The sequence below is a fragment of the Helianthus annuus genome, chromosome 17 (genome assembly GCF_002127325.2).
Source record: "Helianthus annuus cultivar XRQ/B chromosome 17, HanXRQr2.0-SUNRISE, whole genome shotgun sequence".
NCBI lineage: Eukaryota > Viridiplantae > Streptophyta > Magnoliopsida > Asterales > Asteraceae > Helianthus > Helianthus annuus.
Window position 1 is genome coordinate 148384678 of NC_035449.2, and position 11990 is coordinate 148396667.

Below are 11990 nucleotides of genomic sequence, written 5' to 3' on the forward strand. Positions count from 1 at the left end.
TTTCTTCACATCGTCGTCTATCAACCTGCAACATGTATTAAAATACGATCAACAAATATGTTGGCGAGTATACAAGTTTGAATACATAGCATAATATAAAAATGTTTAACTGTGCTCATATCCAACATGATAAATGTATACAAGTTACTAATATGCTGAACGGGTGCAAACTATATGTCAAACCAAAGTTTTCAACGCAATCGTGATTACCCAACATCGTCGAGACGAAGAGGGTGTAATATGTTTTACTTAACAATACCTCAAGAATACGGGCGATACGTTAATCCTATAGCGCTATAACTTTTAAGGTAGGCTTGTAAAGTTAATGAGCATATAGACACAATGTATACAGAGCATATGAGATTAAAAAGTATAACATGTTTTCATGTTTAATTGTGGATAGAGTGTGATTGAATAAACAAGTATCATAGTCTTGCGTGTTTTTGTATAATGTACATGTTGTACCCACAGTGTTTAAAATGAAAATGGGATCGAGTATACTCACAATTTTGCGTAGGGTTCCACGAAAACCGAGAGTCGAGTTGATAAAGTTTGGAACACCGAAGTCACCCTGAAATGGGTAAACGAAAATGTAAGTATTCTGTTGTAGAAGAGAGTCGGATCAGATTGTAAGGTACGGGAATTATACGAGTTAAAATAAGTAACATTCCCTTAGCACAAATGGCCGATTCGTGCGGATGGGGTTTCCTGCTAAAACGGACCGGACTGTTAAACTAAAAAATAAACTGGTTTGATTTTGACCATTAAAGTAAATACTTAAAACAACAAGTAAAATGGTCAAATGTTGTAGCTGATGTTAAAACAGAAAGTAAAACCGATTCCGGTTATGTAAAATGTTCGTTCGTGCGGATGGGCATAGGCCATCGTGCGAACCGACTGTTAAGTTGCGTAAAGTTTAGTTATAACCTGGTTAATTGTAAACAATGAAGTATTTGTTTAAATGATTCAAATCAGAAAGTAAAACAGTCAAATCGTGATGAACTGGTACAAAAACAGAAATGAAATCAAAAGAACAGATCACGTGAGATGGTCCGTTCGTGCGGATGTACATGTCCATTCGTGCGAATGTGACATGTTGATCCGTCCGAACTGACTGTTTAGTGAAGAACGTATGTTTGATCCATCCAAAACAGATCATTCCTTGATGGAAATTAACCCTAATACAAACCCTTAACTATGGAATGAGTTAAGGGTCTGATGGGTTCTAGATTCCGTCAAGTTTGTACGGAAATTAAGATGAAAGTTAAGAACAAGTTGTAAAAATGTCTAAAGTTTATGAACTTTGATTCAATCTCGCATGTGTAATGCTCCAACAGTAGTTTGCCCAAGCAAACAAGTGGAAACCATCTTCGAGATAGGTTGAATCAAGAGATATTTGTAAAAGTTTATGGATTGTGATTAAAATGTATGAAATGAAATGAAACGAAAATGAAAATGAAGGAAGAATCCTTACAAAAGCTTCTGGTCACCAAGGAGAGTTTGAGAGCGTTTGAGGAGCAATGAGCGAAGTGGGGAGTGGAGTAGTGTGCCTATTTATAGGCTTTGGGTGAAATTAGGGTTTCCTAAGGTTTTGCGCGGATGGAGCCTAGTGTGGATGCGTAGATCCGTGCGGATCTGTAGGTTCGTGCGAATGGACCTTCTTGGTTCATTCGAGTTTCATTTTTGATTATTTTACATGTTTTAATCGGTTTTTCATGTATCGAGCATCAATGTGTGACGTGAAATCAAGAATCATGTATAACATAGCGTTCAAAATGTGAATTATGAGTAAAAGTATGCACATAATTTTATCGTGAATAACATGAACATGATTAAAAGACTTGCGTTTTCATTATGATCAATGGTCTCGGATTACAATTTGAAGTGAAAAAGAATACAACAAGAGTACAAGTGTCTAAAAATAGAATGTACAACGATACTTGCTAAATCGGGAAAGTACAAATATGCGGAGCGTTACAGTAGTTCTTGGTCATCACTGATCTCAATTCTAGTTTAAGTCACATTCTAGTTCTATTTGAATCTCTCCCCCTCAAAATTTAAAATCAATTTAGTCGTGTAAGTTTGTTAAGTCTATAGATTCTAATTTACGTAATTAGAGAGTCTTGTGGGTTCGATACTCGGACTTACTTAGGTTATACTGCATTGACCGGTACACTTGCCGGTTGTGTGGTCTAGGTTTAGAGAGTCTTAGTTATAAATTTAAAACTTAGAGAGTCTAGTTTAGGGTTTAATTTAGTTAATTTAATTAGACCACTTTTAGCACATCAGTGACAGTGGTGATACAACAGAAGGTGTATGGTGGCGGTAAAAGGTGGGGTGATTACTGGTGCGGTGGTGGTGATTTGGTGGGGTGGGGGGGGGGGGTTAGGGTTTCAGATGGAAATGATTGTGGCGGGTGGTGGTCGGAGATTAGGGTTGTTGCGGTTGGTGGCAGGTAATGAGGACGGTGGTAGTAGGTGGTGATGGTGGTGGCGGGCTGATTCTAGAGAGAAGGGAGAGAGAGAAGATAAATAGAGAGAATGGGGTAATCGCTGGTGTTTGTGGTGAATAATGGTGATGTTGCAAACGATGTAATCAGTGCTGTTTGTGGAGGCGGTGATGGTGCAATGGAGGTTTTAATTAGGAAGGGTTCAATGTGTTAGGGTTTTATGATTATGAAAATATACTTTGAACTAACGATCAAACTAACGACCATTTAACTTAAGGATACAAAGTATAACGTAGCACAAATGAAGGGGATCCATATATCAATTCTCTCAAAATAAGGACACAAATTAATCCGCAAATTGCACATAGACTCATGGTGTAATTTTAATCGCAATCCGTAATTTCTTGTAGCTCTAGCCTCTAGCTATAGTGGTTTTTTCTTTGTTAGACCATGTGTAGTGGTTAAACAAAATAATGCCCCCATCATGGGGCATTATTCGACACGTGCCAATCCAGTCAGCATGGGGCGTTATTGCAAAAGTGACGTAGTGGGAATAATGCCTAATAATGCCCCTTCCAATCATTAAACAAAAAAAAAAAGCAAACTATTTATCATTGGCCAGTCAAACCTTGGACCACTCCCATTGGCCATATGCAATCCTCTTTCAGCATTATTATAAAAACACCAGATTCAATTTTTTGATTTAAAAAAAAAACACCCCATGTAATTGGGGGGGCTTTTTGAGCGTTTTTTTTTTCAATTTTTTTTAAAAAAATACTGCCCCACTACGGCTACGGCTGGTATTAAAAAAACTTACATTTGATAAGAAAAAAAGTGAATATGATGAAAGAAGAGTTTGATTGTTTGCATCACTGACTGACAAGAAACCAAATGTTCAAACACACGACTTCCGCCGCCCGCATATGTTCCCTCTTCCACCGTCGATTCTCAAACCACCATCGATTCTCAAACCACCATCAGGACGTTTCCGAATTACTCGACATAATTTCCCGTCTTCTCGTTCTCCGTCGCTATGACGCCATATCCACCCTTAAATTCGACTTTTCAGACCAACTTCTAAACCAATTACTAACAAAATTAAGATTAAACCCAAATGCCTGCTTACATTTCTTCAAATTAGCTTCAAAACAGAGTAAATTTAGACCCAATGTCAAGTCATATTGTAAGTTACTTCACATATTATCTAGGGCACGCATGTTTGACGAAACCAGAGCACAATTGAGGGTTTTAGTTGGGTTTTTGGAGGAAGATGATCACTTGGGGTTGTTTGTTTGGGGCGAATTAGTTAGGGTTTATAGGGAATTTGGGTTTTCTCCGACTGTGTTTGATATTGTATTAAAGTTTTATGCGGAAAAAGGGTTGGTTAATCATGCACTCCATATGTTCGATGAAATGTGTAGGTGGGGAAGAGTGCCTAGTTTGCAGTCTTGTAATGAGTTGTTAAGCGGGTTGGTTCGGAAACGGGAGTTTGGTTCCGTTTTTGGCGTGTATGATCAGATGAGGAATATTGGGATTGTGCCGGATGTGTGTACTTGTAGTATTGTTGTGAATGCTTATTGTAAGGATGGACAGGTTGCGAAAGGGTTAGAGTTTTTGACAGAGGTTGAGGAGGATATCGGTTTGGAGCCGAATGTTGTTACGTATAATAGTTTGATTAACGGGTACGTTGGTATAGGTGATCTGAGAAGTGCAAAAGAGGTGTTGAAGTTGATGAAAGATAGAGGCGTGGAGACTAATGTGGTTACGTATTCGTTGTTTGTTAAGGGGTATTGCAAGCAGGGGAAAGTGTATGAAGCGGAAAAGGTGATTAGAGATATGAGAGGCGAGAATCCGTCGTTAGTTATGGATGAGTATGGTTATGGTGCTTTGATAGACGGGTATTGTCGAATAGGAAAGATGGATTGCGCGTTTCGGATTCAAGACGAGATGTTGAAAGCAGGGTTGAAGATGAATACGTTTATTTGCAATTCGATGATCAATGGTTACTGTAAACTTGGTCGAGTCGACGAGGCTGCAAGAGTGGTAACAGGTATGAGTAAATGGAAGTTACGACCAGATGTTTACAGTTTCAACACGTTGGTTGACGGATATTGTAAGGATGGAAACATAACTAAAGCTTTCGAGCTTTGTGAAAAGATGGTCCGTGAAGGCATAGACGCAAATATTGTAACTTATAATACCCTGTTAAAAGGTTTTTGCCTAATCAATGACATCGACAACGCGTTAAAACTTTGGCATCTCATGATAAAACGAGGTCTAATGCCTAACGAGGTTGGGTATGGTATTTTGCTTGACGGGTTCTTTAAAACCGGTGATTTTAAATGGGCTTTAACGCTGTGGAAACAGTTTCTCGCTAGGGGATTCATCAAACCCGTTATCGGGTTTAATACCATGCTTAACGGATTATGCAAGATGGGAAAAATGGCTGAAGCAGAGGAGGTTTTCGATAAGATGAATGATTTACGTTGTCCACCCGATAAAATCACATACAATACGCTTATTGACGGTTATTGTAAAGCGGGTAACATGAAAAGGGCTCTTGAAATTAAGAATACGATGGAAAAGAAAGCCATCTCGTTGTCCGCTGAAATGTACAACTCGCTTATTACCGGATACTTTAGATCTAAAAAATTAAACAAAGTTGCGGAAATGCTCAACGAGATGCAAAACAGGGTTATAATCCCGAATATTGTAACGTATGGTGCACTTATTTCCGGTTGGTGCAAAGAAGGGATGCTGGATAAAGCGTTCACGACGTATTTCGAAATGAAAGAGAAGGGTTTAGCTCCTAACGTTGTCATATGTAGCACGATAGTCAGCGCGCTATATCGGTTTGACATGAATAACGACGCGAACATGCTACTACATAAGATAATGGATTTTGATCTTGTACCTGGAGACAAAAGTTTCGAGAAATTCTTCGAATTTGACATGGGAAAATCAAACGTCAAAAATATATCTGATATTGTTGACGGAGTTGTGGAAAGCAAACGGTTTATTAATAATGTCGTGTACAATGTAGCTATTTCCGGGCTATGCAAACTTGGAAAAATCGATGATGCGAAACGATTCATCGATTTGTTATTACGAAAAGGGTTTGTTCCGGATATTTTCACTTACGGTACGCTCATTCATGCTTTATCGTCTGCTGGTGAAGTTGACAAAGCGTTTAAATTACGTGATGAGATGTTGACAAAGGGTGTTGTTCCGGATATTACTACGTATAATGCTTTATTAAACGGTTTATGTAAATCGGGGAATGTTGATAGAGCAGTGAGACTATTTCGTAAGCTCGGTTCAAAAGGGGTTGCGCCTAATGTCGTCACGTACAATACGCTGATAGATGGATTTATGAAGACGGGAAATACTCGCGAGGCACTAAAACTGAAAGAGAAAATGGTGCATGAAGGTATTGTTCCTTCGGATGCCACTTATTCTTGTTTGATCAATCGGGTTCGTAAGAATGGGGAAGTGAGAGAAGCTGCTATGTGAAAGTATCCGTCGAACATTGCTCGTTGGTTTGAGAATGCATATCAGAATCTGCGCATCATATGAGTGAAATTTGAGAAGCAAAAATGCACGCTCAATGACTAATTTGCAATCGATATTGGTATGCAGCGTGCTCACTAACTCTGGAAGTAGTTTTTTTTTTTTTTTGTTATACGAGGAATTTCCGTCTTATAGTTTTATATGTTTACATATACAGGTCTCCTTTTACTGATAATATCTTTAGTTTCAAAACACCACATGAATGAGCTGACCAATATTGCGGATCTAAGTTTGGGAGATGAGGTAAAATACTATTCGGGTTGTGCTATATTTATATGGATACTATGTGTTTGATAAGAAAATCAATGATCGAGATATCAAATTAGTGGCCATGGAACTTGCAAGGAAATATATTAGAGATTCCATGTGGCCGTGCATAACAAAATCTCTAGGTTTAGGATATGGTTAAAGGTCAAATAAATATATATAGATTTGCATACTATTTAGTATATTATTTGAAAATTCTTTACTTCGTTTCGGCCTTAGAATATTATACATTATATGTTTAGAATAAGACAAACTCACTTCATGACATCTAAACATAGACAGACTGGAATATATAGCTGACATAGTGGTCATTCTGACATAGCTGACATATACGTTTTCGACAAACCCCCCCCGGTCATTCGGGTCAAGTTTCGCCACTGTTTATTATAAACCTCTTATATATAGTAATGATAAAACAGGTAGACATAGAAATGGGTATGCATTGTGCTATCTTACTTGCCATACTATCCATTTTGATTAAGCCTGTAAATGAACCGAACTGAACGACCATGTTCGATCATTTAACTATAACCGAACACGAACACATTTTCTTGTTCATGTTCGTTTATTAAGAAAACGGAAATGTTTGTGCTCGTTTATGTTCGTTAAAACGCTAAACGGACAGTTCACAAACTTAAACGAACAAACATAAACCGAACAAAAATAAAAGAACATACATAAACGAACACAAACAAACAAACATAAACGGAACAAAAATAAAAGAACATACATAAATGGACACAAACAAACATAAATGAACACAAAAGAACAAACAAGTCTAATACATCATAATTTATCCATAAACATATGTAAAATAGTGATTCAAATGTACATGATTCATCCAAAAGTCCATCATGATTCTACCAATAATCCATGGTGATTCATCGAAAAATCATCCATCCACCATTTGTGTTTCATCTAAAAATCCATCATCCATGTTTAAACCTATGATAAAAAATAAATAAAATACATAAGCTCAAATTAGAGATTGAAATTTACATGCTATGTATACAAAATCAATAATTTAAAATACTTCACCTAATTCATGCTATGTATACAAAATCAATAATTTAATATGTAATATCGTCTTTTTCAATTTCCTACAGTTAACAATAAAAATCTATATATATTAATAATGGATGAAAAATAACAAACAAAAGATATTATAGTTGAAAAATATAAGCAAACTACCTTGAGTTTCTTTTTATGTAGTCCATAGTGATGATGATACCACTCAGCTCCACAAACAAGCATATCAACCATCTTCGTTCCCCAAACACTAAACAAGAACGGTGTGGGTCAATAACCCTCCCACCAGCGCTAAAAGCTGAGTCAGAAGCAACAATTGTTATATACATAAGTCTATTCTCCTTCCCCATCCTAATGCATCAAAACTTGCACTTGTCTCACAAATGTGCACTCCTTTATCATTCTAAATAAGTGGCAAAGTCCGACTTCACACGTTCAACAATATCAACACTTCTAGTATGTTGACTTGAGCGTACTTAGCGCTATCCGATTTTAGACCGTTACTGAAGCGAGAAGTCATGCAGCTAGATGAACTCCTAGAATAACCAGCTCCGATTCTGCTTTCACTCTCAATAATTTCCGTACCATGGTATTTTATATTGTTCTTTGTATAGGGTATTAAACTGTAATATCCTGCTCTATATATAGAGCCTCAAATTGTAATCTTTATTCATTCAATCAAATACATATTCAATATTGAGAGTGGAAGCAGGATCGGAGCTGGTTATTCTAAGAGTTCATCTAGCTTCATGACTTCTCGATTCAGTATGGGTCTAAAATCAGGTAGCGCTAAGTACACTCAACATGTTAGAAATGTTGATACGGTTGAATGTGTGAAGTCAGAGTTGGCCACTTATTTAGTTGAAGGAGTGCACAGGTTGCAAGTTTTGATGCATTGGAATGGTGGAAGGAGAATAGATTTAAGTATATAATTTTGTCTGAAATGATGGTTGATATCTTATTTCCAATAACAACTGTTGCTTCACCGTTCTTGTTCAGGAACGATGATGATTGATATGCTTGTTTGTGGAGCTGATTGATATCGTCGTTACTATGGACTACATAAGGAAAGATCATGGTAATCTGCTTATTTTTTCAACTATAATACCTTTTGTTTGTTACTATTGGTCTATTACTATTTACTAGTATATATTCTTATTGTTAATTGTAAGAAAATGACGATATTGCATACATTGAGCTTGAATACAAAATATGAATTGGTTGAAGTATTTTGAATTATTGATTTTGTATACATTGTATGTAAATTTGAACCTCTAATTCGGATGAACCATGGATGGATGATTTTACCATGAATCATTATGGATTTTTGGATGAATCGTGTACATTTGAACCATGAATCTATATGTGTTTTTGGATTAATTATGATGTATTAGACTTTGTTCGTCTGTGTTCATTTTATATTTGTTCAATAGTTATGTTCGTTTAGCTTTTTAACGAATAAACATGAACATTTCCATTTCCTTAATGAACAAAAAAACACAATTTGTTTGATTATGTGTTTGTGTTGGGTTAAAGTTGAATGACTGAATGTTCGTGTCTGTTCAGTTCGGTTACAGGCATTGACAATTTTCAACGTAATGACCACCAAATTGGGCAGGTGGAAGTCGAGTAATCCTTCTTGATTCCCGCCTGGGCTATACCTGCTTCCCATAACCGGGGCGGAAACATCTTTTGAACTTGGAGTTGCGTTCATAAATGCTATATTGACGGCAGTATATGGGTAGAGTTGCGTTCACACCATCTGTTAATTCTCTTTCCAACGTCATCTGCTCAACAGATATGGGAAATATTGGATGGGATGGTGGAACAACGGATTCAAGTGAAGAGCCAAGTACTCGGCTCACGGACCATGACGTTTTAGATTTGCTGGTGGAAGTCAATCAGAAAAATGAGTCTGAATTTAGCTGAAAGAGCTCCTGGACTTGTTTTCGGTAATTATATCTAGCATCTGGATATTTAGCGAATTGGGTTGGTTGGGCAACAGGTCAAAACAGACCATTTTCTAGTACATGACACTTATCATCCCTTCTTTTCTAAATCTTCTAATTATTACATTTACGTTGATTACGAAAACAACATTATTATTGTCTTAATAATCTCTATCTTTGAATAAAAAGCCGTTTAAGAGGTTGCATCCTTAAAAACTATATGCAGCAGGTAGATATGAGTTGTAGTTAATCTCAAACATGTGAGATTAAAAATTTAAATAGAAAGCTAAAAGGAGCAACTTGTAATTAATCAAACCAATTTTATTTACCAGAATAGATTGATTTAATTACTATACAAACACAATGATGAATGATCTGTTATAAATGAATACATATTATGGAATATTTATACTTTTAATTTTTTGTATATTTAATATACTAGCTGACATCTAAATTCATTATTTCAATATTACATTTCAATAAGGGCTCATTAAGATCAGTACCATATATATACATAAAAAAGGTGATGTAGCAATAATAATTATGAAAAAATATGATAAGGTCATGGAAGCAACATGAAACATGGATGGTTAGTACATAGCGACATAATCTTATTTTAGGAGATTGGCCTTCGATCCAGCCACAAACACCTGTCGTATAATGGACGCAAGATCAACCGCGATTAGCTCTAGGGTCCACTCCCACCGTTTTCAGGTTGGTAGAGTCACTAGCCCTGCATGTGTGTCAATACTACAAATCAGAGGACCTTCTATAATTCTGTTGACTGTTGGTAAAGACTTCACTGATGGATCACTGATAGAATCTATCAACGATATATCCATTGGAACAATCACCGACAGATTATCGAATGTAGGTATCGTTAAAGATGATGGGCCACTGTCGGCACCATCTAGCTTACCCGGCAATGCTTGAGATGAAATCTTATCTGAAATCTGATCTTTAAAACCACCGATAGGACACCTTTTAAAAAAATACCTTTTCTAGATTTTGAGCGATTCACATGCACCGTGGACTTGTAAAAATTTTACATTTTTAGGATTTTGACGTAGATGTTTTTTTTTCGTCGTTGAAAGTCAGTTTTCTATATGCATGACACGTATGGATGGATGAGAAATTAAAAAAAAAAAAAAAAAACCATATTACCGGTGGATTGTGGAGGCGTCAGGGGCACGATCCATGGACACCGTGTCATCACGTTTCTGAATGTGACCCACTTTCCTAAGGACGGATCGGTTCATGAACTTGTCTCCGGAAGCCAGGGCGATATCTGGAGTGTCGACCTCGGGCATCATGCTTCTGTTGGTCTTGTTAACCTGCACACCAGGGTGGTGAAACAGCTGCTGCGTAACGCTCCTCACCGCAAGGAACACTGCTCCGCCTGTGAATCCAAGCAAAATATATATCGGGAACATGTCGGCGCTCGACTTAAGCTTATTGGCCGTCGTGCTCGTATTCGTGTTGGGACCATACTTGGTGGTGGTTGAGGAAATAGAGGCTTGTTGGCTGCACCTAGAAACCGATCGCCAGCAGTACCTCTGCATCAACATTTACAAACATATGTAAAAGTATTAATTAATGATATTTTTTCGGATGAGATTTGAGAAGATATACGGACCGTAGCAAACAAAGCCATGGTGAAATTTGAAAAAGTTAATTTGATGATGAATTATGGTTATGTTGTGTTTTGGTGGATGTTAGTTAATACATACATGCATAGAGATGAAAATGCAGTTGGCGATATCGGGGGAATAGGATTGAGAGTAGCGGTAGAGAGTACAAATAGGAGTGGAAAATCAAAATATTCATTGTATACTTAATACTACTTAAAATCCCCAAACGTGTCATGTTAGTGGTGATTCATATATATCATTAAACATATGACATGAAATATGACATGATGAAAGAATTGAATTCATGACCTCTCGTTGGGTCAAGAGGAGGGTTTACCTCTCAACTGCTTTGCAATTCTTTATATGATATCTATCTAATTGTATTTTTGGAGTCTTTATAAAATTTAATATACCGAATCTACTATTTTTTTTAAACATTGGGATATGGGGACCCTGATCCGTTCTATGTGGGTCCGCCCCTATCTAACACAATTATAAATATGCAATTCAATATCACGAATGACATGATACATTTCACACTATTATTTTCATGACTCACACGTAATAACTAACTAGTAGGGTGCCCGCGCGATGCGGCGGGGGCGACACTTTGCATAACGGTATTCGTTTATGGTAGTTTTCTAATTCGTATAATAGTTTTACAAAAGTTTATTATTTTTTAGAGGTTTTAGGTTAGTAGCATCATTGTGGTGGATATACGTTATAAACGTTACACATGTCTAGTAAGTAATAGATTTAGCATATAAATTATCAAGTAGTTAAAGAAACCATTGATGCAATAAAATAACATACGAATAAGAAAAAATAAGTCTTAAACATAAAAGTTCATGTACCTCAATTTGCTTCAAACCATTTTATTAATAAAATTGATGTATTTTAAATCATTCATATTCAAATAATAATGATATGTTTTTTAAAAAGAATTATTATGGAACATACTAATCCATTTCATTCATAAAATTATATTTTTAAACATCAAGAATACCAAATTAATTGTAATTATTCATTTGAACAAAATGATGTTTCCATAACATGTAATTTATATATTAGTATAATATGAAGTGAATTTTAATT

General features: G+C 36.3%; 2 protein-coding genes across 5 annotated transcripts; one reads left to right on the forward strand and one right to left on the reverse strand.

Annotated features, from left to right (window-relative positions):
• Positions 1-3250: 3250 nt before the first annotated feature.
• On the forward strand, positions 3251-9404 carry LOC110922328 (putative pentatricopeptide repeat-containing protein At1g19290). Of its 4 annotated transcripts, none has more exons than XM_022166644.1 (3): positions 3251-6080; positions 6177-6262; positions 8882-9404. In XM_022166644.1, the coding sequence occupies exon 1, from the start codon at positions 3341-3343 to the stop codon at positions 5960-5962; it is 2622 nt and encodes an 873-aa protein (XP_022022336.1). In that variant the 5' UTR covers positions 3251-3340; the 3' UTR covers positions 5963-6080; positions 6177-6262; positions 8882-9404. The 4 variants fall into 4 exon arrangements, with proteins under 4 accessions (XP_022022336.1, XP_022022337.1, XP_035842799.1 ...); XM_022166645.1 differs by having other exon boundaries at positions 8934-9404; XM_035986906.1 differs by having other exon boundaries at positions 9114-9404.
• A 344-nt stretch (positions 9405-9748) lies between these two features.
• Positions 9749-11023, reverse strand: LOC110922100. The gene is made up of 3 exons (XM_022166433.2): positions 10901-11023; positions 10429-10820; positions 9749-9997 (listed from the first exon to the last, which is right to left on the reverse strand). The coding sequence occupies exons 1-3, from the start codon at positions 10916-10918 to the stop codon at positions 9937-9939; spliced, it is 471 nt and encodes a 156-aa protein (XP_022022125.1). The 5' UTR covers positions 10919-11023; the 3' UTR covers positions 9749-9936.
• Between the last annotated feature and the right edge of the window lie 967 nt (positions 11024-11990).

Coding starts and splice junctions, on each gene's coding strand:
- LOC110922328 (XM_022166644.1), top strand. CDS start 3,341: ATGTTCAAACACACGACTTCCGCCGCCCGCATATGTTCCCTCTTCCAC.
- LOC110922100 (XM_022166433.2), bottom strand. Junction 9,998..10,428: donor GACGCCTCCACAATCCACCG/GTAATATGGTTT, acceptor ACACACATGCAG/GGCTAGTGACTCTACCAACC.